The sequence below is a fragment of the Anneissia japonica genome, unplaced genomic scaffold (genome assembly GCF_011630105.1).
Source record: "Anneissia japonica isolate Jap-2015-1 unplaced genomic scaffold, ASM1163010v1 scaffold1356_len1145284_cov175, whole genome shotgun sequence".
Taxonomy (NCBI): domain Eukaryota; kingdom Metazoa; phylum Echinodermata; class Crinoidea; order Comatulida; family Comatulidae; genus Anneissia; species Anneissia japonica.
Genome location: NW_022706987.1, coordinates 303689 through 330802, shown reverse-complemented (window position 1 = coordinate 330802; position 27114 = coordinate 303689). Strand labels below are relative to the sequence as shown.

At 33.8% G+C, this 27114-nt stretch overlaps 1 protein-coding gene across 3 annotated transcripts; it reads right to left on the bottom strand.

Annotated features, from left to right (window-relative positions):
* Positions 1 to 1333: 1333 nt before the first annotated feature.
* Positions 1334 to 26832, bottom strand: LOC117106262 (acyl-CoA dehydrogenase family member 11-like). 3 transcript variants are annotated; one of them, XM_033247621.1, is made up of 20 exons: positions 26691 to 26832; positions 25076 to 25211; positions 24681 to 24780; positions 24354 to 24479; positions 23595 to 23756; positions 22673 to 22849; positions 21672 to 21798; positions 18749 to 18900; positions 16916 to 17019; positions 16161 to 16284; positions 15005 to 15073; positions 14608 to 14746; positions 12757 to 12864; positions 11100 to 11198; positions 10665 to 10728; positions 8795 to 8880; positions 5986 to 6054; positions 4474 to 4628; positions 2959 to 3075; positions 1334 to 2635 (listed from the first exon to the last, which is right to left on the bottom strand). In XM_033247621.1, exons 1-20 carry the CDS (start codon positions 26731 to 26733, stop codon positions 2417 to 2419), a joined length of 2376 nt encoding a protein of 791 aa, XP_033103512.1. In that variant the 5' UTR covers positions 26734 to 26832; the 3' UTR covers positions 1334 to 2416. The 3 variants fall into 3 exon arrangements, with proteins under 3 accessions (XP_033103512.1, XP_033103513.1, XP_033103514.1); XM_033247622.1 differs by having other exon boundaries at positions 1335 to 2635; positions 26680 to 26822; XM_033247623.1 differs by lacking the exon at positions 26691 to 26832 and adding an exon at positions 25790 to 26030 and having other exon boundaries at positions 1335 to 2635.
* Positions 26833 to 27114: the final 282 nt, after the last annotated feature.

Genomic DNA, 27114 nt, shown 5'->3' with positions numbered 1-27114 from the left:
ATTGAGCGGTTTCTTTTATTTTATAATATATAACACCTCTGAAGTGGAACAAGCAAGCAAGCAATGCAGGTGCTAATGGTGTGGAACCAGGGCCTCTGGGTATATGGGCCAAAGGATAAAGTAAACAAAACAACTCATTATGTCATGACACCTCACATAACAATAATAATAATATGTTAGACTTATAATAGCGCTTAATGCCAATGAGGCCTCCAAGCTCTCTACATTATTACATCCTGTCATTGGCACATATGGAAAAAAGACTCTGTGCCATGGTTATAATTCTATTAACAAATTTATTGCATGCTGTAAAAACAATTTCTTAGAACTAAATGTTAAAAAAACCAAAGAAGTTGTAATCGATTTTTGTAAGAAGGATAAAACAGGGGTGCCATATGTATTAATAATGAATTAGTTGAACAAGTCTTCACGATGAATATCTTGGAGTTATTTCTAATAACACTCTCTAGGGGGGATGTGTTGATTATATCATTAAAAAACTCTCATATGTGTTGCTTACATAAACTTATATGCTTCAATGTCAATAATGATATCTTGCTTATATTCTTAATTCTGTTATCTTTGGTGCACTGAGCTACTGTTCAGTGTGCTGGGGAGGGAATATTCTGAAAGGTGACATGGATAGACTTAATCGTATCATTGATAAGGCTGGAAGAATTACTGGGGAATTGGTGCCTTCTGTAGACTCTGTTTACCGTAATAAGGTGATGACGAAGTTTGCTATCTTCTTCTCTCCATTCCGTAATTGTATCTAATTTTATTGAACAGAGTGGGAGACTCAGGTCGTCATTTGCGCGCACAAATCGATATCGTTACTCTTTTCATCCCTAGAGGATTCGGATTCTACAATGAAAATTTTCAAAGTTAGTTGTTTGGTTATCCTTTTCTTCAGTAGTTTAATTTTTGTGTAGTTTCGTAAAGTAATAGTCTTACTGTACAAATGTGAACTAGGTACCATCACGAACATGTAAATTTCCTGAGAAGGATGAAATAAAGTTTTTCGTACCTGTATGTTGCAGCTATAATCAATGCATTTTGCCAGGTACCCACTTGTACTCCTGGGTGGAAAGAGACAACCATACTCTAGGTAAAGTGCCTTGCCCAAAGGACACATGTGAAATGCACAGTAAGTGGTTCAACCTTCGACCTCTACCGTAAAACTTCGAGTTGAAGCCCTGGGCTGCTTTTCAAGGCTACTTTTGCAAAGTAGAGAGGGAGGCTTCTTTTCAAAATGAATGCTGTAAATTTTGTGAATTTATACTATAAAACTACTACAAAGGCCACTGTAACATCAATCTGTATCATAGAGTGTATTTAACTGGCATTACATCACCTAAACTACTGTATAAACTAAACATGTTTTTAATTAATTTTGTTTTTTGAAATTCATATACAGTGTATGTACTGTACAATTTTGAAAAGAAGGCATGAGCTTCTTATCGAGCTAATTTTGCAAACCAAAGAAGTGGGGGGTGCTTCATCTCGAGATTAAGCCCACTGGGCTTCAATTTAAGGTTTTACGGTACATTTAGAAGCAGAACTGCTACCGCTGCGTCAAACCAATCCTACATAAGTGACATTGGATGATTTAAGGAACCACATACAAAGTTTTTAATCATTGATATATTTTAATCAATTGTTAAGAAAATATGCTCAATATTTTATTCAATTAATCAATGAAATAATTAAAATCAGTAAATAATCAATGTACAGTACTTCTTAATAACATACTATTAAACATTCAATCTGGTAGTAAACAGCTTGAGTGGCAATTACTATACCAAGCTATCAATATATTTTCTTGTTACAATTTTTATACATTTTTTTGTTATTGATAAATTCAGAGTAGTTGCTAAGTGTCGGCTGCTACTTCAACAACAAAATGTTAAGATGCATTTACCTTTATCGAACAACGCAACAGCTTCCGCATTGCACATAAAATCAATTATTTGTTTAACAATAGAAAATACTGGTGGTTATTATTATATAATAATTACCCCTGGTCATAGATCAAGATGCTTTAAAACCTTGGGTTCTACAATTTCAGTAGCATGCAACCTAACCAGGTCCCCATTTGCACAATTAATCTAGTCTGGAATTGGCAGCATATAAATCAGAGTTATTTACTATGTATCAATATTTAAGTCATGAGTGGATAGAAACAATACATATGAAGTGGCTTACTCACAAACAAGAAACCAATCTCGGACTTGAAACCCCAACCTCAACTGGAAAGCAGGAGCCTTCCCACTGTGCCATTTGCTGGTGTAGAGACACATCCTCAATTTAATTGTCTTGTGTAATAAACATAAATCTATTATCCTTATATAGGAAACATAACAAAATAATCACTAATTGTTTGATTCCTATTCCTTAAAATAAAATAGCATTTCATCTACAACATGGATTTCTTGCTCTGAGTAAAAATCTCATGCTTGGCTATTTGTGAGAGATGTACTTCATCAGGTCCATCAGCAATTCTTAGTGAACGAGCACCAGCATAGAACTGAGCCAGCGGTGTATCGCTAGAGACACCAGCTCCACCATGAACTTGTATAGCTTCGTCTATCACAGACATAGCCATGCGTGGTACTGCAACTTTAATCATAGCAACCTTAATGAGGAAAGAAAAAAAAAAATTGAGTCACATGCCATCAAATACGAGTCCCATGCTTCCAATTATCCGTTGTATTTGATAGCACTAACCTGCTTAGTTTCTAGGTAATCAATTAAAGCAAGATTTTTCTTGGTAGTATATATGAAGAATGATTTATCATACTATATTGTGTTATATTATGGATTTTCTATGTTTCTTTTGAAAGCAGAAATACAAAATAAAATATAAAAATAGATGATGTAAGTCTTGTTGTTTACGTATACAGTACATATACACATTTAAAAAAAAAACAAAACACCAAAATTAATTGTTTTTATCACCTGTAGTTTGGCGGCCTTGGTTCCCTTTACATCAATTGTATGCGCTGCTTTAAGAACGAGTAAGCGAGCCTGATCAATGGCAATGCGACATTCAGCTATCTTATGCTGAATAACACCCTAGATAAGCAAGAGAATACTATGAACCATTAACATATACTTTATTGTAAAGCTTTCATAGAATACTTTATATTTTAGTGAATATGTCAGTGGGGCAAATGTAGTAAAACAAAAAATTTATGACAGAAAATGCTTAAATCTATCGGAGTAAGTATGTGTACATTGGCATAGCAGAAATTATTTCCAGTAAGTGGGAAATGACCGTTAGAAGTTCCGCATTGTGGGACTTTCTCATTCTCATTTTTGCACCCTCAAGCTCAAAACCAGTCCAAACTCCTGTGTCTTGGTATCTATTAGTTCAAGATAGCAGTTAAACAAGTTAGCTATTTGCTATTGAATTCAATTGAGGCCATTTCAAAGGTTCACAATTTAGACACTAATGATTGTTTTTATATTACAAAAAACATTTAGTGGTACAGCACAGACAACATGCATCAGAAGGAATGTTAAGGAGCCAAACAAGAAAAAAATGTATTACCATTTAGAACTTATTTCCAAGTTGGTTGAGGCAAGGCAATAATTTTGAACATATGTTGCAGAAGTGGCGCCATCGGGGAGGGGGAACTTTTGTTGGGGAAAATATTTAATGTATTTTTGAACTACAAATTAGACACCTTTGAAAAACCTAAATAGTCATATTTTCTGGGGGCTTTGACTACACCCACATAAACTCTCATTTGGACATCGCCCAATTCATACTTAAATTAAACATATACAAAAGTGACTTCTGCCAATTAGACACGGTTTCACAAGATTTTGTCTCGTAAAAGCTTGCGCAACTCTTTGACTGGAACAACCTAGGTGTTAGGGCTGCTTTATAGCAAAAGGGGAAATAAATTTTTAAAATAGTTTATCCAATAGGAAACCAATGGAAAATTAATTATTTTATAGAATATAAGGAAACATTAACAACATTCTTAATATATAACATGAGATGTACGCTGCCCCTGGACCATTAATAATAGGTCCATGCTCTGCTCAGGTTCTGTCAATTTGGAGGATATGCCAGTGTAAGATCATGGACTTATTACGGTAAGGTTGTTCAGATTACCTGCACTGATGGTTAAAAACAGGTAGTACTCTTAAATGCACAATAATAATAGTTTTAACTCCAACAACATATTGGATTGGATTGGATTTATTCGGTGTAAACACCAAGGATAGCCCACGAAAGTCTAGAGTAACAAGCAGTAAATAATTTTGACTTAAACTACTTAAACTAAAAGCAGTTCCGAAATGTGGATTATCATATAAAAAATTAAAACACAACATGAAAACATAAAAACATAATATTTTCTACTTATTTAGATGATTCATCAACAATAGGGTCTACTTTCTTAAAGATAATTTTGATTTGGTAGAAAGGATACAAAGCAAAAGGTAATGTTGTATTCCTACCATTTCTATCAATCTCTTTCTGAATGCTTTCCGCTGAAATGCTCTGTCACACATGAGTGTTAGGGACCTCTCAGCAAGGCCAATAAGCCTCATGCAGTGGTGGATACGACCAGGACCAAGCCTTCCTTGGGCTATCTCAAAACCCTTTCCTTCTCCTGTTAAAAAAACATATACCTTTTTAAAACCACTTTAGACAGGGGCGGATCCAGAAATTTGTTGTTTTTGTGAGGGGGTGGGGGAAACAAAAAGGAGTTTCCAAGGACCTCACCCCCATTATGGTTGGAGCTGAAGATGAGAAAATTTTAAGAATAGGCACCTCTAGATGCCTGCAAATGACACTCGGAAAGTACAAATGCTTTTTCAAACCAGTGCTCCTCGACAATAATATTGGTTTCTTCCCGACCGGTGTTATGCTCCACCTCCCCTAGACACCCTTCCCTGACAAGCGTTGTGAAGGCCAAATCAAGGACCTATAGTCTATGATAGGAGGCGCAAAGCACAAAACTTAGAACCCACAGCCCGAGAGAAGGATTTGTGAGAAGTGTACCAGGGCCCAGATCAACCATGGTTCATATTCATATTAATATTAATAGTTTAGGCCTAATAAAGAGACTACAATGTAGAGAAAAAGCACCAATTTTCAAGCATGGATAGCTGTTCTAACTCTGCTAAACTTGCCACGAGTCATATCAACGAATAAGTTAATTTAGAGACGAAAAATAATCCAGTTTTGTTCCCACCTTTATTCTTAGAAAGGGACAAGGTACTGTTTGAAATTCACATTAATATTTACAATGCAAGATCACAGTGGTAATGTACAAGAATAACATATATAGGCAAATTACAAATTAATAACTACTTTAAGAATGTAGGCACTTATATATGATAAAAGTGGAAGCAGTTTGGCACAGTGGGAATGGTTTCATTTCTAAACCTCCCTTTTTTTATTATTGAATCACCTGAAAATTTTAATATTTTAAATGCCAAACTTTTAAATTATGCTTATTTTACTATAGAATTTTTACAATTGTTAACTTTCTTCTCTATTAGCCGACCTGACTATGATGATGAATAGCTTAATTGCTTTTATACATTTTATATATATTTTAGCATTTTAAATTTGTTTTAAGTAAATTTTTCATCATCTGAAAATTTTAATATTTTAAATGCAAACTTTTAAATTATATCTATTTTACTTTGAACTTTTTAAATTTTAAACATTAAATGTTTATATATTTTTAAAAACTTACCCTCTCATCCGCTTAACTCTACAGAAATTGAGGATATGCTCCAGCCCTATGAGAACTAGTGTTTCGCAAGGATTTACTTATATAATGATAAATAATACTGACAGCATCTAACTACAAATTTACTATAGGTCTGATAAAATTTCACAAACAATAACTCATTTTAATGAACAGAATTAAATAAACTTATTTAGACTTATTTATGAACAAAATGAATGTGTAGGAACATAAAATAAAAAAGAAAATATTCCATATTTGTGCTTACCTAGAATGAGATTGGAAGCAGGCACACGAACATTATCAAATTTCAATTCTAGATGACCATGCGGAGCATCTGATGGGAGAAAAATCAATCAAGTAATCTAGTGTTTTATTTTGTCGTGATAACCAACTTTTGGGATGATAGTGATTCTTAAAAGGTAAAGGTTTTGCAATTTTTTGTAGTTCATTGGAATTTTAAGACTAAGACATAAATTTGTATATCAGAAAACATTACGCTTTAAAGCCCCCATTCCCGGCAATCAAATTTTAAAATTTATTTATTTATTTATTCTGTCTTTCTACTGCATGCACTTTCAGTACTTGTGTACTGTTTTTCAAAGTGGTACAGTTTCATAAAATACAAAAGTTAAAAGAAAAGTAATTAAAAATAACATATATATATATATATATATAAATAGATATCATAATAAAAGTGATTAAGAATTGAAAGAGTTTTTAAAAAATATAATAGACATGTTCATGAAATTTGTTGTTGTTTCGTGTGGAAGTTCATTCCACAACTTTGTTGAACGATACAAAAAAGTTCTCTTGCCTTGACAGTTATTCCATTGTGGTACAAAAAGGTTATTATGAGATTGACTATGTGTACATTTTGAATGGGATTCGATATTAAATTTAAATAATTTTAAAAGATAAATATGATTTTGATATCACATAGAAAGACTTATAAATACAGTACACAGTAATATGAAATTGCTAGTTTAACTGAATTTAGACATTCCTAAACATGAAAAAAATGCAAAAAAAATATGACTAAAATTTGATTTTTTGTTGTTGTTGTATTTTCTATGTTTGAATTTGGGATAGGTCTAATCTGTTGGTGAATAACTATATTAGGCGCCAGAAACATTTTCCTAGCAACACTGCCTGTTATCAGACTTGACGTCTGACATTACATTTGAGACCTGCTACCACGAAATGGCTGTAAACTCGTACCTAGTCAAAAATTAGATTTTGCTATAGTCTTATAGAACACATTACGAGATTTAAAATGGTGATTAAACCATTTCAAGCAATTCTACGGCCATTTGAATAATTACTAACTTCCAGAAATAAAAATTTGAAGTTTTGAGAAAAAGGCTAATGAAATTAACCATACTTAAATTTGAAGGATATTGCAAGTGTATACCAATAAAATACCTTAGCAACCAGTACTTCTTGTAGGCCTACCAAAACCAAATTTTGCACAGACTTTGTGCAAAGGTAGAGGAACAAGTACTAAATATTTCAAAGTCATACCCCCGGGGGAGGGGAATGGCAGCCATTTTAAAATGACGTCATATTATAACTATACAAAATGGATATTATTGTCTCATGTGGTCCCTATTCAAAATTGGGCCCGATCGTCTCGGCTTGATCGTCTTGTGGGCCCGATCGTCTGTCCTCCATCATGATGATCGTCGCTAAAATCGTCCTTCTCTTTTTGGCTTAGTTCTGCACCATCCGACGTCGTTCCTTTTTCAAAATATTTGTCACTTAGCCTACAAAATCGTCGTCAGTGAGATTCAAACATTTTGCCCTATTTAAGGCAAATGCAAATCTCCTTTCTGTTTCATTATCTCAAACTTTATTTCGATTCGAAGCCATTCGGGGGAGGTAAAAAGGTCGCAGGCCGACTGTAATGAGTTCTAAGTCCTTATTACATAGGCGTTCTTTCAGAGACCAGTTTGTACACCTGTCAATCAGGTGATCAGTCTCAGCCAATCACGTTCAATATTTTATGGCCTTAGAAACCAATGTTTACATTACAGAGGCTGTTTTCTATTGGATAAAACAAGCTCAAATTCACCTTATTAGCAAAGATTGACAAATCAGAGTATTTTATATATTTCTATTAATGATTTTAACACGATTTAGGTCACAGTTCAGGCTTGCATAGCGAAATATGGCGCATAGAAGAGCGGTCTGTTTTGATCGATTTTGCTCGCGTTTACTGCCAGTTTTCATCCAGTTTCTATGGAGTGTCCTCAAAAAATGGCATTATTTTGTGCTTTATAGTAGGAATATTAGGTCCAAACTTAGTAAATAGTGAAATCAAAGGTATTACTTTATTATTCTACCAAAAACTCATTTTCCAAAAAATACACGTATTTCGACCTATTCCAGCTTAATAGGCATTTTTCTCATTACACGACGGTGCGACTTTACAGCCCAACCGTCGTAGCAGGTCACATTTTTTGTGACCAGTATTATCACTTATAAAATATAATATTTTATTTGAATTATTTCAAACTGGTTAAAAACGATTCTGAATGAGATTTTGACAATTAAACAAACAATCTCAGGCCTACTCGATCGTTTACAGTGTGCGAGGCATGCAAGGTACAAAAACTAATATCATTAGAAAGGACGCACTATATTTATCGCACAATATTGTATTGGCGAAATAAACAGTTCAGTAAATCGGATTAATGCTCTTATTCAATTAATTGTGTTAAAATATTTTATGAGAGTTTAAGGTATTACTGGGCAAGATAAAAATTAAAGAATGTGGTGGGTTCGCAAAACAATTACCTCGGGCACTCAACTGTAAAAAGTATACACAAACAACAGCTGGTGAGAGCATGCCAGGGGATGAGGTATACAACCTCTGAATTTGTCTAGTAATGAAGTCATCGAGAAAATGGTACTTCCCTGATAGTCTCTATTTCTCATTATTTTTTCTCCTCTAGCATGAAACTAATATTTAGGCACAAAAAACAAGGGCCAAGATTTTCCCCACAGAATGGCAAAAGGTTTAGAGTTAAGACAATAATTATGAAAATATTATTTAAAAAAACAAAAAAACTTACCAACAGACCCAAAGACAGTCAGTGGACGAATTTTGGTGACTCCAGGAGTTTCCATTGGAATGATGATCATACTATGACTTGAATGCCTGTCAATAAAAATTTGTTTTTGTTAAACAAATATTAAAATTCCAATTTGAATATTTTATTTTAATCAATCATATTATGAAAATTGATGAGATAAATTATGGGTCTCAACCAAGCATTGAAAGAAATGGAGAAAACAGAAGTTTTAAACATACAAATAATGTGCTCTGCTTTTATATAAAAATATATACTATAGTTTTCTATTGGATGCATTTAAAAATCAAAATAATACACATTCAACATTAAACTAGGAAAAAAGTAAATATATTCTCTTGTCACTTTTATAACAGCATTATTTTAAAAATCCTTAAAAATGAAGTCAAAAGGGAAAAAAATGGCATGTGCTTAAATGTAATTCAACTATCTCTTTTTCTAAACACTACACCTACACTTTTCCTCATAATTTAACATATTATTTTACAGGAATAATTACAGATGCTATTTCATAACTTGCAATGAAAATACAATATAATTCTTGACTAAGTTGAACACTTTTTAAATAATTAGACTTAACTGTATATATATTATGATAATAATATAATTGTAATGAATGCATTCTATGATTGTGATATATGATGTCATATTATGCAATGTTTTATGATGATGTTGAATTGCAGCATTACTGTGTTGTTTGTTATTGGGGTGCTGAATTCCTAGAGTGCTTAATTGTTTGATTATGGTTAGACTGTTGTATGTTTAATATTTGTGCTAATACTACTACTAGTATTAGCACAAATATTAAACATACAACAGTCTGTATGTTTAATATTTGTGCTAATACTACTACTAGTATTGTACAAAGGCTAAGGTCTAATCATGTGTTGCAATTCTTTATTCGTCAGCATGATGCAAGTATTAAAGACTGTTTAAATGAGATTTGGAATTGGAGCATTTCTGTAGATATGTCTAATATACAATGAATATTTGCTGAGTTTCCAGTATCTGGCTGATCGAATATAAGTTTATAAACACAGCTGTTGTTAAGTAAATGCCTTAAAAGTTCTTGCTACAAAATATTATTAATGGCACAATTTATTTATCTTGTTCAAAGTAAAATATATTTTTGTGAAGAAAATCCAAAAACAATGCGTATTTAAAAAACAATAAACAGAAATACAATGAAAAATATGACATTAATTCTTATGTTACCCAATAAAGTTTTAAATAGGGTGTTGAATATGTAATTATATTTTATTGTAATTTTATGAATTTTGTTATATTTTTGCAAGGAGACAATAAATCAACGGAACTAAAAAATTACAAGGCAAAATAACATATCATCAATGAAGATAAGTTGTTTTGCCTTGGAATGTATTTAAAAATTGTTTTAAGTTTGGGATAGCAAAAACTTCTGGTTTTGGGAGAGCAAAATCTACTGGTTAATACATATCAACAACAACTGGTGCATGCACAAGCTAGATAATGCATACGATTGCTCCTAACATGATAAGTTCATGTAGCACTTGTGGCAATAACTTTGTAATAAACCAATTATTGTAATAAAAATTTTACAAATAATCATAATTTCTATAGATCAATAGTCGTGCAAAATTTCAGAAGGGTACGAAAATTTGTTGCTGAGTTGTATAAACCCATTTATAGTTGTAAAAATGGGTTTTAATGTAGTGCTTTGATCTCTTTTTTTAAAGGCACTATATAAATGGTTTTTTTTATAATAATAATAATATTAATTTTTTATCTCATCTGAACTTAAATTTTTATCTATATGGTATAAATTTTAAAAACTCAATGCATGGTGTATATTCTGAATATGAAATAAACTAACCTATTTTTTGTGTCCCCTGTTCTTCCCATTAGTATAATTAACTTGCATCTTGGGTCCCCAGCACCTAACAGATATAAAAATAAAAAGTAAGAGTGACAATGTTAAACAAATGTGAAAAAACATCCCTTGATAATCATTAAAAAAGGATATCAATATAATAGAACAAAATTAGATTAGTGTCACAAACAATGCTACTTATCATTGGTTAATTTCAAATTGTTTATTATTCTTCTTTACTTTTCAGAGTTCATCCAAAAGTAAAATATGCAAGACTTTAAAATGTAAAAGAGAAAAAATGGACTGAAAAAAGAAAGGAAAATTAGCAGCAACAAAGTGGAGAAAGAAGCATTAGTAGAAATTAGGAATGGTAAAGTTCTACTAGTCAAATTAAAAATACACAAAATATAAAGAAAATTAAGTGTCATGCGATCCTACCACTACTCCACCATTTGCGTCCATTGATCAGATACTCATCACCAACCCGTGTCATTGTACACTCCATGTTAGTGGCATCACTTGAAGCAACCTGTGGCTCTATAAAAAAAAAGAAAAAAAGACTTTGAAAATCAAAGCCTGTAAATCAAAGGAAATTACACACTTCAAATGATGATGTTAGTTTAAAGTCAGACCAATAATTGAAAAATAGAAAAACAATAGAACTGTCTTCTGCAAATGGGTGATTATCTAGACGTGAGTATTTCACACATTCATAAACAAATCACTTAACAACATCATTGATTATAATATTTTTTGTAAAATCTGATTAAACTAACATTTGCAAAACCATCCTGCCAGCTATTGGAAGCTGACAAGATACAAACACAATATATTTGTATTTAATATAAAAGGTCCAAGGGATAATGCTGATACTATTAGATGATAACATTGCATCCCTCACAATGCAGAATATCTGTGATGGGTACACCCGCACAAATAAACCTACTTACTCGTACATGTTTGAGACATTTTGTATGTTAACTATAATAATAGAACTTATATACCGCCAGCTTTCTTTTAACCTAATCAAATATAAGGTGCGGAATCAGAGCTTCATCTCACAATGATGACAAGTAATGGGCGGGGTCATGAGCAAAGAGAGTGTAATTTGCGGTTGTTCTGTGAAATAGAAAACAATTATTAGATGGGGCCCGGAAATTTTTGTTTCTAGATGCTTGGAAATTCACTTTCTTGCATTCTCTGAAGTCTATTAATGAATGAACATCCTCAGAACTGATGATTAGAATGACGACGACATGATGATGATGATGATGGTGAGGACAATGGTACAATGATGATTAATACATCAATGATAATGTAGCTGTTGGCACCATTGTAAAACTTCAAATAGAAACCTATAAATCTATTAGTGACCCATGCTCTAATCTAATAATTACCCACTTTAAAGGTTAATATTGACCCACTACACTAATACTGCACGTACAATACATTTATAATGAAATCAAAATAAATTTAGTAGGTAAAAACTAGGAATGCCAAATCTTCATGCATAGGCCTAATGACAAATACAATTTCATTCTAATTTATATTTTGACAACTTTTGAGCAATAAAATGAACATCATTTTTCCTGATCCTTATAATGGACATCGGTATGGGATTAAGGGGTTAATTTTTTTTTTTTTTGCATACTTTCATATACGATTTGACTCTTAATCATGGGATTTATCCATAGCATAATCCTCAACCTGATTTGTTTTATACTTATTCTTATTTCATCATAAATGTCCCAAGTGATCTACCTTAGGTAAATAAACCAATTTAGGGGTTTTTAATAGATTTAGGAAAAATGTATAATACATTTTCATGACTGTAACTTTCTGCAAATGTTGGGTAAAATATTTTGTACTTCCAAAAAATAGCAAAATTGTTTGACATTCTAACTTAGGTCAAAGGTTCTGTGGCCCAAATTTGGGTTAGGGAAATCCCCTAAAAGAGTCAGCAGAAGAGGGCAGCATTACTAAATGCCTGTCAAACTAACAAAACTAAAAAAAGTACTTGTGTTACAGTATACAGAAGTAGCGTAAGTGTCAGAGAAGCAGAACCTCATGTAATGATTTTGCTTTGCTTACAAACCTGTCATTGAGAAGCAAGACCTTATTTCTCCTTCCAGCAGTGGTTGTAGCCAAGACTTCTTCTGCTCAGCATTTCCATACATGTACAGGACCTCCATGTTACCCGTATCTGCAATCAAATTACACTTAACGAATTTACTTTTGTATTACAGATGCCATTTGTTAAACATTTCATCTTTTGTTCTTTACTGGGGAATAGGTCTGTGATAGAACAATGTTATAAGACAGGTTGTATAATAAACATTTAACTGGTAACAGCACAGATATTACAGAGATCCATGATAAGAGTACAAACTCCTGTTGGGCAGTTCTGAAAGATGGCTTGTTGAAAGCAACAGAGAAGGTCTGTGGTTGGACAAAGCACCCTGGTAAACACCAAGTCCCCTGGTGGTGGGATGATAAAGCTGACACAGCAGTAAATGAGAAGAGAATGTTGGAAGAAAAGTGGGAGCAAAAAAGTATATCTGCAAGCAACACAAAGAGCACGGATGGTACAGTAGTAAGAAGTACCAAGAGAATAGAAGAGGAAGCTCTTGCAGCAAAGTCAGATGTCGGAGAAGCAAAGAATAAAATATTCAAGATTGCTAGACAAATGGTCAAGAAAAATAGAGATGTGTCTGACACTCGATGTGTGAAGGATGATGAAAGAAACATTATCACCGATAAGACCATAATAAAGAAAAAATGGTAGACCATCAAATTTGACTGGAATCAGGAAAACATCAATGCAACTGACTCAGTCAGTAGCACTTATCTAAAGATCGAGTACAGTATGGTGGAGATAGCCTTCAAACACATGAAGAACAACAATAAAGCTGTGGCTGCTCGGGTATTGTAGCAGAGATGCTCAAGGCTACTGGAGACCTTGGAGTGAGCATAGTCAGATACTGTATATCATTGAAGAGTTTACTGCTTATTGATAAATGCCAGATGACTGGAGAAAGAGCACAATCATCAATATATATAAAGGTAAGGGTGATGCCCTTGTCAGGAATAATTAGAGGTAATTACTGTACTTCACCAAGTCATGAAAGTAGCAGAAATTGCAGGAGAAAATCTCAAATAACAGCATGCAGTTTTGTTTTATGCCTGGAAGAGGCACCACCAACGCTCCTTTCATAGTGAGAGAGATTCAGAAGTACAGTATCTTGATAAGAGGCAGTTATACTTTGTATTTGCAGACCTGGAAAAGGCCTTCGACAGAGTACCCAGAGAAGTGGTTAGATGGGCAATGAGAAGATTGGGTGTGAATGAGTGGCTTGCAGAATCATTATGTCAACATATGAGTTGGATAAGGCATTGAAAAAACAGTTTGAAGTAACAGTGGATCAGCTTTGAGCCCTTTCCGGTTTATCATGGTCTTTAATGCAATCAAGATTTCAGATCAGGGTTACCTTCAGAACTCTTATATGCCAATGACCTAGTCCTCATTGTTGAAAGAAATGAATGAACAGTTCAAGTCCTGGAAATCAGGAACAGAAGGCAAAGGCCTGAGGGTAAAAATTATGTTAAACAGAAATATTGATGATGATGAGGGGTCTTAAGTTGAAAGAAACCACTTCCAAGGGAGCTGGTTAAATGAGCTTTCTTAACACATCTAACTTTATTTTGCTGGGCATCACCACCTGACATCCAGGAGACAATTTATAATTATTATAATACATTAATAGTAAAAATATGTAAAATATAATGAATTTGTGGGAGGTTATTTTCCGGGAGGTTTTAGCTTTCCTGCAGGAGTGTGGGAGGCTGCTTCGATTTCAGGGAGACACCTATCACTTGCGAAAAACTTGGGACCCCTGTAGTAAATAGATAAAACCTATATACATATAAAAATACATTATATGTGTACCTGGGGCACTGCAGTTGAAGACCTCAGGAGCAATAAGTGACCTGCCCATCTCCTCAGCCATGTAAGCATACTCCAAAACACTGATGCCACTGACTCCCGGGAGAAACAGATTCCACAGACCAGCTGCTTTTGCCTTGCTCTACACAAACATAATTAAAAGTAAGACAGAATTAACCAGTGGGGTAATTTGCAATAAGGTTATAATTAATATTATTTTGTCATACTTTATTCAGACATCAATACATGAGATTATGTTTTGTGATGTCGTTACTCTTATGAACAGAAATAAAAAATTTTTATTCACAATTTTACATGCTATTAAATTTTACAATTTTGATGTTCAGTAATTGTCCATACGCATTCTTAAAGATAAATAGCTATTGATGGATTTACAGACCTTAAGAGTATTCATAATTGGAATGACGGTCCAAGGGGTGTCAGATTCCTGAAGTTGTTCAAAATAAATCTGAAATGGGAACAATATCAATTATTTTACATAGTGCACAACACAAAAGGACAATGATCTGCTGATCTGCCGGCAGGCAAAGCGTCGTAAATGCTTTAAAATTATTCTTCTAACATGTTCCCTCTTGTGATATTACACTTTTCAAAATGTTGTTTTCCCATTTTCTCGGGTTTTGTTCATGGATTGTTTGTGTTTGCAAGCCCTTCTGGTTTAAGTCTGATTTGGTTTCTTATACACTAGTTAACACAAGGTCCATACTACTACAATTTTATAGTTTTTCCATGATTATGGTGTCATTTGAATTGATTTGTCAAAATATTTTGTTAATCGTATACAGGATAAATCGTCCTAGTGTAAAAGCTTCTCATATTTCTTTTATTTTCTATTAAAGAACAATTGCTTTTTAGCTTTTAATCGTTATCGTTGCAAGTATAAACAGGCCTTTATGACGATTATCAGATTGAGGTTTTGAAATGTAGGTAAAGTTTGATAATTTTATAGGACGTTCCCTAGATGTCTAGGCAGGTTTCTGTGACATATACCGCATTCCATAATGGCTTTGTCTTACAGTGCAGTTTTGGTAGTCTTTAGGAGTGGGGGTATTGTCTGTCTTTAGTTATGTCTTTAATATTTGTCAAAAAGAAAATCAAAAAATAGGGCACAAATTTATATCTGGTTTAGCTTGGGTAAGAAAAGTCATAACAAACAGAAAGTGTGGAAAGTCATCTTTGCTTGTTTACTAAATGTCACTGTGACAGAGTAACACACACACACTAACATTGTAACATACACTGACAAATGGATAGGTTCCTATTGTTAATAGGAACCAATAATGTTCATAACAACCACACATAACATAGGCTGCCATCCACATATGTAAAAAATGTCTTGGATTATATAAACAACTACTGGCAAAAACATCGGGTAGTATTAAATCCATTAGCTTTTGTGCACACAGAATTGTCTTCTTTTACTTGAAGAAGAGCACCGTCTGATAGAAAGCTATTGTAAAACGAGTCTTAAAAGTACTACAAGTTTACAGTGTTTCATGAGTTAAAATGTTTATCAAAAACTCGTCAGACTTTACCTTTTCTGCAGGATACACATGTTCCTTCATAAATTCTTTGACTGCCACAAGTAGTTTCTGACCTTTAGCTGATCCTGGTTGAGGTTGTAAAATTGACAAGTCACTATCACTAACAATTTCACAACTGTAAATTAACAAAATAAAATGAAAAAGTAGTTGCTAAATCCCAATTCAGGTCAAGCATAAGTCGTCATAGTTGTGAAAACCAAGCTGCTCTAGCAAACTAATTGTAAAGTGTTTGACTTCATCAAAAATGATTAGTCTTTCTTGGAGCCACTCACATGTTGCATTTAACAGGTACAATATCTGACCCATTATTTTTTTAGATTTTGCTAATAATAATTCTGTTAATAATTCAAACAGAGTTTAAATACTTGAATTTGATGTGATACTGAATATAATATTAAATTTTGATGTTTGTTCATTTTGACCATTTTCTGCATTACTTTTATGTAGAAACTGTTTTATCAAAAATAATCTAATTTTCATTTTGGCTAATCAGTTTGTCTGACATATTTACTTAAAGACAGAATTTTAGTAACAAAAAGACACTGTCATGTCTGTAACATTACATAATTGTGTACATTTTTCAGCAATCCCCTAAGCAATTTTCCTACAAAGTAAAATTTAACTTGTCAAAGTTACTGAAATCAAACAAATACAGACTCTGAAAAGTTATTATTATTATTATCATTACAATTTACAATATTCTATATTAAATAACACAATATTCTATAAAATGTACATTTGTTTACCTTTTGACTAGTTCAATTCCAGCATCAGCAAGTACTTTCACATACTTATGTGGTATAGCAATATTAGAACTAGCATTACCAAGTACACTTCTTGCATACACCCCCTAAAACCCATAGAAGAGCACCAAAAATATGATTAGTTAGTTAGTTTCTGGATAATTTAATATAATATAAGAATATCATGAGATGTAATATGCCAACTAGATTTCCTATTCAATGGCTGCCAATAACTGATATATTTTCAGTGGCTAAATTTATTATTATTTATTATTATAATCAATGTGGAAACATTGTTCTTCCTTGGGGTCCAGATTAACACTTTAATTACATACAAAACAAAAAATTAATGAAAATAAAAATTATGAACAGAATTAATTGATAATACACCTATTAAGAGTCGATTGAACAAAATTTTTAGGAGTACATATTGATGAATTTATATCTTTTAAACAACAAATACACAAACTTACAAAGAATGTAAGATATATTATCTTATAAGATAAGACATTTTTTACCAACTGCTCTGTTGACCGTATAAAAATCATTAATCCAACCTCAATTAACTTATTATGGTCTAGCACATACAGTAGTGTACCCTAGTCTTGCAGAAAAATTATTCCGTGTGCAAAAAAAAGCTATTCTTGCAACTGCATCGGGCTAGAAAAAATAATTCAACTGACCAAGTTTTTTCTAAAGGTAAAATACTTAAACTAAAAGACATAAATCAACTCAAAATTGGCTACTTTATGTATAAATCAATTAATAATTTTATCCCACGTTTTAACTCTATTTAAAGGAAAAAAAAAAACACATTGTGACAACCATAAATATGAAACAAGATTTCCTGCAATATTTTACCCAAACAAAAAAATTTTAATTTTACCGGTTTTACAATTTTGTGTACAGGACCTAAACTATGGAACAGCCTTTTTTAGTGACTTAAAATAAACAAAGACTCCAGAAAATTTTAAAACTAATTTTCAGAAACATCATTCATCGTGTTACTCAAAATAGTTTTATACGTATGTGTCAAAGAACTGTTCTTTGGGATGCCAAAGAGAACCGTTCGTAACCCTTTGAAACCTGTATTATTTACATCTTGCGGCACCCTCACACTGAGTTATTTGGACAAAATATGCTTTTTTTTTATTACAATTATCACCACCACCTCCTAGGCCCTGTACCGCTACCATAGCCATCCATCAACCTGACGCACTACTATCATCACTGCCACTGGCACTAGCACCACTATCGTGATTGGCCTAGCCTAGGGCTAGAAACTACACTTTTTCTAAATCACTTCCTGGATAATTGTCATCATCAATATTTTCTTGGGAGTCATAATGTATCAATTGTAAAGCACTATTGGCATTTATTGTCAAATTATTCAATATAAATTTGTTTTTTACCAAAAAAATCCACACGTACGAGGCTGTCAGAACGACTTGGGAATGATGATGTCACAAAATTATGTCATATTACTCATACTGGTCAGGTGATTACCCACAATAATGTCCCCTGACCTGCAAAGCCGTTATACCGACCTTTAGGGTTATTGCAGCGTAAGCGCGGCCGTTTTTCTGGCCTTCCGGGTTCAAAGGGTTAAGAAGAACGGTCCTTTCTTGTCAGTAGAAACAGGCCCATAGATATATAATGTTATTTTTGGCTCCATCCATACCAACATCATATTGTGAGAATTAAGTATATTTTCGGTACCTACAGTATCAAACCACCTATTTGAAAGAAGCATTTCAGATTTACCTAAATTTTACTGTGTTATAAATGATTAGCTGATAGTAAAATAATGATTGAGAATAAGAATACCGTATATACCTGAGATATGGACATTGATTTGAAAAATGCAAGTACTTGGTAGAAATTCCAACTTGGTATTGGGTGAGGAACTGAGCGAATTTTGCAGTAAAGTTTTAAGTAGTCATCTAATGACCAAATGCCTGGTACATTAGCTAAATCACTCATGCTACCTATCATAAATTAAAAGGAAAACATTGTTCTGTACATTATTCTGTTAAAAAAAATGTTCATTGTACAAGGAGTATTTAGGTACCTAAAAACAGATATAGTACAGAAACATGCCAGAGAAAAATTTACTGTTAACACTTAGCCACAAGAATAAATAACATTGGTATTTAAAGATTTTATAAATATTATAAAAAATAATTTTGAAATTAACTTGCTAATTTTGCAGCAACATACAAATTATTAACTTGAGACTAGAAATTGTTGAAATTAAAAAATGTGCACCCTGATTTTCATACTGGTTAATGATAATATAAATAATAAAACACTTCCAGTGATTGGAATTAGCCAGTCAGCCGCAAGCAGACTGGGTTCTGTATTCTTAGCGTTCTTCTGGCAACATTTCAAAATGCTACTGGTGCCAAACGGTAGGACCAATTTCAACCAAACCTGGTCAGTACCACCGGTGATAACCAAAAATAATAGAGACTTCTCTCACAAATAACATACCATAGTTTTGTCCTTTGCACATATGCATTGCCATAAGGTAAAGTATAGAGACCAGCGGCAAATCGACATAAATTGTGTACTTCCATTTTTTTTCAAAGTCAGCCACACCCATTGTCTTCTTTTTTTCGGCCTACAATCTTCCTAATAGGCTTATTATTATCCTTTGTTTAACAACATCAACTATGATAGGCCTTGTTTCGTAAAAATGAGGGAATGCAATAGTTGGAGAAGGGTGTGGGATAAAAAAAATTGCACCCCAGGTTCACCTACTTACCACTAGAAATTTCCAGGGCAATCAGAAAAATCCACTCATGTACTAAGTAGTTAAAAACAATGCTAACGCCAAATATTCCCCAACGAATTATGTCTGACACCCCCCAAAAAAAGCCCACATTTACATCAGCCCCACCATGTTTGGGGCTATTTTAAGAAATAGACACTCAGATTCCGGGAAATGCCACTTTCAGACTGTAAAATACTTTTTTAAAGCAGTGTTTTCAACAGAATGACATTCCAACCCCTGAGCCTGCTCCCCAGATCCGCTGCCAACGGTTGAACATTGCATCATATCACCGGCCCTCACTCAGGGGTCCCAAGTCTCCCGGAAATTGGGACAGCCTCCTAAAGTCCCGCAAGTAAGCAAGAATCTCCCAGAAATTAACCCATCTCCGCAAATTCTTAGCTTTGCATGTTTTCAATGCTTTATTATCCATCAATTTTCTCAGAGAAGTCAGTGCCGATGGGTATCAATATGTGCAGAAAAAAATATAATTAAATGTGTTAAGAAAGCTCATTAAACCTGATCAGTGGCAGATTCAATGGGGGAGGGGAAACCAGCCCCCCCCCCAAATATTACAAAATTATAAAAAAGTGGGGTAGAAGAGAAAATAATATTTAAATATTAAATCTGAGAGGGCCATTTCCAGTCATCTAGAGGTGCCACAATCATACATTTTCTTACCTCAGCTCAAACCATAGTGGCGCTGAGGTGGTCTAGACCCGCCATTTGTAAAGTCCCTTCCTGACCCCGCAGATCTCCCAGAAAAAACTTCTTCCAGCTTCAAACCTCTGCCTTACCTTATCCTTTTCCCCCATCAGGCTCCCCATGTCAATACTCTATGTCAGTAGGTACTGTGAGCTACAGTACACTCCAAAAAAGCCAGAGCACAGTCGGTGGTTGTGTTCAGAGAAACGTTTTCTGTATCACTACTTCTATCACAAATAACATAGCACAGTCTTGTCCTTTGCATATATGCATTGGCATAAGGATGGATATATGGGGTCAAAGGTCACAAAGGCTTCATTCTTATTTTCTGGTAACATTTCAAAACTCTACTGGTGGTGAACGGTTATGCTGATTTCAATCAACTTGATCAGTATAACCGGTGACACCTAGTGAATTTGGTTGTTATGGCATAAGTCTTTTGTGCATTGAAAAGGTAAATGAAATATTCCTTTTCATTAAATTAAAAAAAAGAAAAAAAAAAAATTCCTGAAGCTATTCAGGATTGAATCATGGTCTTCAGCACAAGAAGCTAAAACAATTTGAACCAGCTAACTGTCTAACTCCTCTTTTGTTACAGTAATATTGTTAGCATGATCCAATAGCACTCAAACTTACCTGACAGGGTTCATGTTCTATTGACCATAGTCTCTATTTTTTCTGTAATTTTTCATGTGAAATTAAAGGTAAACATTTTTTAAATACATTAATTTCAATGTTCAATTTAATTTCGAAGTTTTATCACAGAATAATTAATATCCCGACGAGATTTGATTGACAGATAAACCGACTAATCAGCGAGCATCATTTCTCGGACACTTTAATTTCCTTAGACAGCGGTTTAAACGCAAAACATACGTGAGAAGCCTAGGCCTAGATGTCTATGCTTGGTTATAGATACCCAGATTCACAAGAGCAGTGCACATCAGTGACTTAACCTTTGCCGACAACAAGGTTGACTGAATGTGGCTTTTCCCTCTTCCTTTGGGAGCGAAATACAGAGGCTTTTAAAACAATTTCCCCGCCATGTTCCATGAAATAGATTACACTATGAATACATGATTCATTTGCATACCGCCTACCCTGAATTCTCTTTCTTAAAGAAGGTTGATAGCAAAGAAAATCTTCGCCAACTCGGTAAGTCTAGGTACCATTGTCTAAGGTTTTCGTGACTTTGTTGGCGGGGCCTCGCGTCCTTGTCGACATGTTAATTGTGCTGTACACTGTACAGCAAAAAATTCTTCCATACTGTATCATACATACTATTTTTGACACCAATGCTCAACGGTATCTCTTTAGGCCAGACATAAGGAAGACAGTTATAAGCAAGGTCTGCATACGGATCACCAAGTGTTGACAACTCCCAGTCCAATACAGCAACAACAGCAGGCTGGAGAACACAGAACATTACAGTGAATATAGCAAGTGGTAGAAGGTTTGTGATGATAACCAAACATTTAGATCAAATGCTTTATAAGTATCAGATTTCTGCTAATCACAACAAAATTTAAATACAGTAGTACTTGTAGCTTACCGTTTTCTGCCATCACTGGATGATATAACTACTGCATGCCATCACACTTAATGATTCTTTTTTAATGTTAAAAGAGTAATGCTTATTAAAAAAAAAATATTCTGATGGGCCTACAGGGCCTGAAGGCAATTTTTGAAAATATTAATCTAAGTATAAATTCATCTTGTGTTATATGACTATAAATGCTTTTATTTAGTGTTGATCACCTATTTTTAAAAAAAATCTGTAATGTAAATGGTAGTGGTCTCATCAGATGATTAAAACATTAGCTGTGCATCTATTTAATCTTTCCTTGTAGGCACTTTTCAGCATTATAGTACTGATTTTCACAGTGGTACAGTGACGAGAAACATATACAGTGTAAATTGTAATAAACAAAGAATAAAATAAGATAAAATTTAAACAATATTTTAAATGATTTTGGAATGAAAAAGTGGACATCTCTTCGATATAAATTTTTAATTTGCGGTAGTTCATTCCAGCTTTTGGATGATCGATATAAACATGTTCTTTTTCCCTGTCCGAAATTATACATTGGAAGAACCAGGTTGTTATGGGTTTGCCTATGTATGCCTTTAGAAACATAGCTGCTAAGTTTTGTTATTTAATCGTCATCATCTGAATTTTGAAGAAACAATTACATAATTATTGAACCCAGCTGCAATTCTTTGAGAATAAATATTATGATAATCATAATTAGTTTCATTACATGCTAAACAATTTTTCTTACTAGTTTTTCATGGAAGATCAGGTTATCGAGTCTGAAGTCTCCATGTACAATGCAGGTATTTTTAGCATCCACTGGAAGGTTTGCAGGAAGCCACTTCATCAACTGGTTAGCACTAGCAACACTAGGAAGGGAGGCCATGCTTCCTGCAGATTCGTATTGTCTTGACCATGTGGAAACCTAAGAAAATCAAATTTCATTATCAAAATAAAAAAATTATCCAGTATTCTAGGGTCATCAATTCATGTATTCAATAACTTAAAGTATGTTGGCTTTGACTTGCCTGTTGACAACTTGCACAACATCTCATTTTCACTTTTTTTAAAGTCTATTCAAGAGCACTTACTATCAGGAATGTTCCTGCTAGGAATGCCTCTGAATTCACCCAGGATCAAATAACTAATTTGTCAAGCAAAAACAAGTTATGTAATTGATGTAATAAAAATACTGTTTATGAGATGGTAAAATATAGAGATCTATACTGATTTACTGTGTTCCCTAGTAAACTATAGTGCATGAATATTCATGATTATAGTGATTTCGGCAGAAAGTCCAATTTGTCTTACTTGCACCTTCTTGATGCATTTTCATAATAGCGCAATTAATAACAATAATATATTAATTTCCTCATAAAACAAATACTGGAGGAGGGCAAATCCAAATAGGAACAAGGTTCCTGTACAAGGTTTGGCAACCCAAAACATCAAACAGTAAGAAAAAAAAGCAAATGACGAAAGAACATTCACGCAACAGCAAAGATACCCAGCAAAAACAAAACGTCAGAAACATTACAGTAGTTACGGTAGATCAACCAATGTACTGTATGAAGAGACAGAGATAGAATATTGGATTCAAATTATTAATTAATTATGATTAAATCAAATTTTCAATGAAGCAGATGGCGGGTGATTTGGTAAATACTAACCTGCCTTTTACAGTAATCACTATGTTTGCCGTAGCTCTCTAGACCAATGCTTCTCCAGTATACATCATGAAGCTGGGCAAGGGTCTTATTCATTGATGCATAGATTTGTGCCCTTTCCCTTGGGTGAACACCAGGTAAACTTGGGTCTCGGAATATTCTCCCCTGTACGCCCAAATAAAGTGCAAAACAAACAGACTTAGAAGATCGCTTATACACTCGAGTGTCACTAACTACTGTATGTTGAGCTAAAAAAAATGTTCAACTTAAAAATTCAACATTATTACTTTGTATCCATTCAAATTTAAACGGAGAAAATACCACCAATTAAAACGTAGAGAAAATTAAAGCAAGGTAGCATTATGTGACTTGGCTTTAGCAATCTGGTAAAAATCTGGGGTAAATGGAAACAATAGAACAAAACTAAACTTTTGTTTGTTTTGTTATCCTCATATTATTTTCAGTAATCATTCGTGTTAATACTCCCCACACTTTTTTACTTCTTGGTAACCTATTGTTTAAATGGTGTTTTCATATTGTTCTTTTAATTTTATATTTCCCTCATATTTTGTTACTTTAAATGGCCTTGCACGGCCTTGACGAAAAACACCCTCGGGTGAATCAAGTGTATCCGTGTAAAAATAAAGTATAATAAATAATAATAAAGTATATAAAATAATAAAGCATATTATTATTATTAAATATAGAGGACACAATGGGTGCATTTTATAGTCATATACACAATAGAAGCCTTGTACTTACATCAACATGTGCCATTATATAGAATTCTGTACCTATGATGTTAGTGTCGCAGCAGTATATATACTGCTTTGGTACTGGAAACCCAATGTTGTAAAGTGCTTTTTGGATTTGATATTCACGATCAATCTAAAGGGGAAATTAAATTGAAGATGTGCATAAAAGTGAAAATCAGTCCAAAAAGCATTGTAACAGAAGCCTTTATTTAAACAAGGCATCTATCAAAATATTTTCCTCTCAAGTGGATGCATATTTGAAAGGAAAAGCTTATTTGCAAAAGAGCTTTTACTATGTAATTCTTCACATTTTTTATAATTATTATTACACTACCTGATGGGCTCCTTTCAAAAGCTGACCTGGTGGTTTCTTCCGCATTACAAACTTCTTGTCATCTTTTTCCAGCAGAAATGTTGGATTAGATTGGCCCATTCTGGAATACATTCACAAATTAAAACTAACCAAAACACATGAGTGGCAGGGGAATTAATCCACATTCAACTGGCCAAACCCCCTCCAGTTGTTTTTTTTTTAAAAATAATTATTTGAGCCTAATACAAGTTTCAGAACAGTTTAAAATGGTCTAAAATTGCCCAAATAATGTTTACAGACCAGCGGTCCTTTGCACCCTTCCCAGGGATTTTTCCCATTACCCAGCTACTACTTAGCAACATAATAAGAGCCTGCAGGTTCTTATTCTGTTACCTGTTCTTATATCTGTCTCTTACCTGTATTGCTGTATGTTTAATTTGCTGGAAGTCCTTGGGAAATCATCAACATTCTGCATGAGGTACCGATGCAAATTTTCCTTGTTAAACTTGTGTTCATTACGAATCTCTGAAAGCTCCATTTTCCTTTCTATTACTAGAAAAAAGTGAAGGTGTTTTCATTTGTTAATCAACCTTTTTATGCTTTGTACCAACAGAGGTGGAACGTTTTTGAAAGTATGGGGGGCATTTCATAAGGCAAAAAGTCCAGTATGCGAGCGAAGCAAGCATCTAAGCTGGGGCCTGGGGGGGGTCGCCAAGGGCCCCAGTGGGGGTCCAGTAGGCTAAGCTACGGCTATTTGACGAAGTTTGGTGAATTGTATTAGATATTTTATAGGCATCAAGCTACTTTAATCTGACTTCATAATTGTTGTATTTTCATGGGTTTTAACAACTTTTGAAGCAGGCAATTTTTTTAACAAAATGTTATTAGATCTTTACAGAGTTATAATTTAACTAGTACTGTAATTATGTAAATTCCTGCTAAAAACGTTTTTAAAACTCATTTGACAGTATCATCTTTTTAAAGAAAATGTTAACTACTAGATCTTAAAGCTATATTTTAACTTACTGTATTATAACAAATAAATTTACATATATGGTATGTTCACCAAGTGATAATCTAACAATATTAGGAAGCTAGAACGGAATCACTCATATACGTGACCATCCTACCTGGCGTTCTACGTTCTCTGAATGTGTAAATTTGGCCAAATTGCGTTCCAGAATCTACTCGATGACGTAACCTTAATGTTCTCACATGCGCAGATGACTTTTAGTGACGTCATTATGTTCACGTCCTACCGTCGTCGTGAAATCGAAAGTTCCCTAATTTCTATATGCCCTAAACATATAAATCCTTCTCAAAAACACATGGACTACTAAACTTCAATTTATTGATTAACTTTATTGCCATTAATTAAAAAAAAAATAATAACCCTCGAGGCATTTATTCGAGAGAGGCGAGGCTTTAGATCGAGCGCTTATTTGAAGGGGTTTTCATTTACTGTGGGGCATGTATTCAAATAAACTTAATATATATTATTATCAAATATCATGAATGATCAGAACATTTTGTTGTAAACGGAAACACAAACAAGAAAAGAATTTAATGAACGATAAATTCATCATTGACCATTATTTTTGTAATAAAATTGACAATCGAATAATGGAAAATTTATTAAGTAGGCCTAAAATAAAAATATTAATTATTATTCTTTCCATTCATATGGTCCTAGGCCTTGTTCTTCACTCTAGGCACCTCATTAACTAGGCTAGCCTACGTGGGGCTTAGGCACGAATTCATTAATAACAGGGAATTGTTATACCCAGGCCTGGCCTACTACTTGTACTGCTCTAGTAGTCTACCAGGCTAGCCTACACACCCTACTAACTACTACTTCACTACTACACTAGGTAGCCTACCTAGCTTAGGCCTACCTCCTAGCTAGGAGGCCATATAATATATAATTACTACTACTACTAGGGCCTAGCCCTATCCTATTATTAGTATTACTAATGTCTATGCCTAAGTTCCTATTTGCAATAAATAAACAAACGTTTACTTTGACTTTACTTGATTTAATTGCAATACTCATAAGCTTGCAGTCTGTAACCATGTGACCAGACCACAAAGTCTAAAGTTCGTACATGTGGATCGAAAGATCGATGATCAACAGATCGATCATCAACGTCAACAAAGTGCGAAGGTTTGGTTGGTACCGGAAGCTTACCCAATATATTCAGATGGCAAGCTCCCTCACGCAGCCCTTAGATACGCTACTGAATTTTTTCACTTCCTGACGAGGGTGCAGCTCTCCCCAAGGAGGTATAAAAATAATATTTTTATACCTGCCTGATAGTATTATGCCAAAAGAAAAAGCACATTGGTGATATTTATTCAAGATTTTATCAGATTAACAATTCATGGGTGTGTACAAAGGGGGGGGGGTCGGGAAAGTCGTACGTCACCCCCCCACCCCCAAAAAATTTCAAAGGTC

What these genes read in the sequence shown, in the direction of transcription:
- LOC117106262 (XM_033247621.1), bottom strand. Translation starts at nt 26,733, where the DNA reads ATGGTTACAGACTGCAAGCTTATGAGTATTGCAATTAAATCAA. An exon ending in TTAAACATACAGCAATACAG is followed by an intron (nt 24,781 to 25,075) that starts GTAAGAGACAGA and finishes AATGTATTCCAG; the next exon opens with AATGGGCCAATCTAATCCAA. An exon ending in GAGCATTGGTGTCAAAAATA is followed by an intron (nt 18,901 to 21,671) that starts GTATGTATGATA and finishes AATTTATGATAG; the next exon opens with GTAGCATGAGTGATTTAGCT.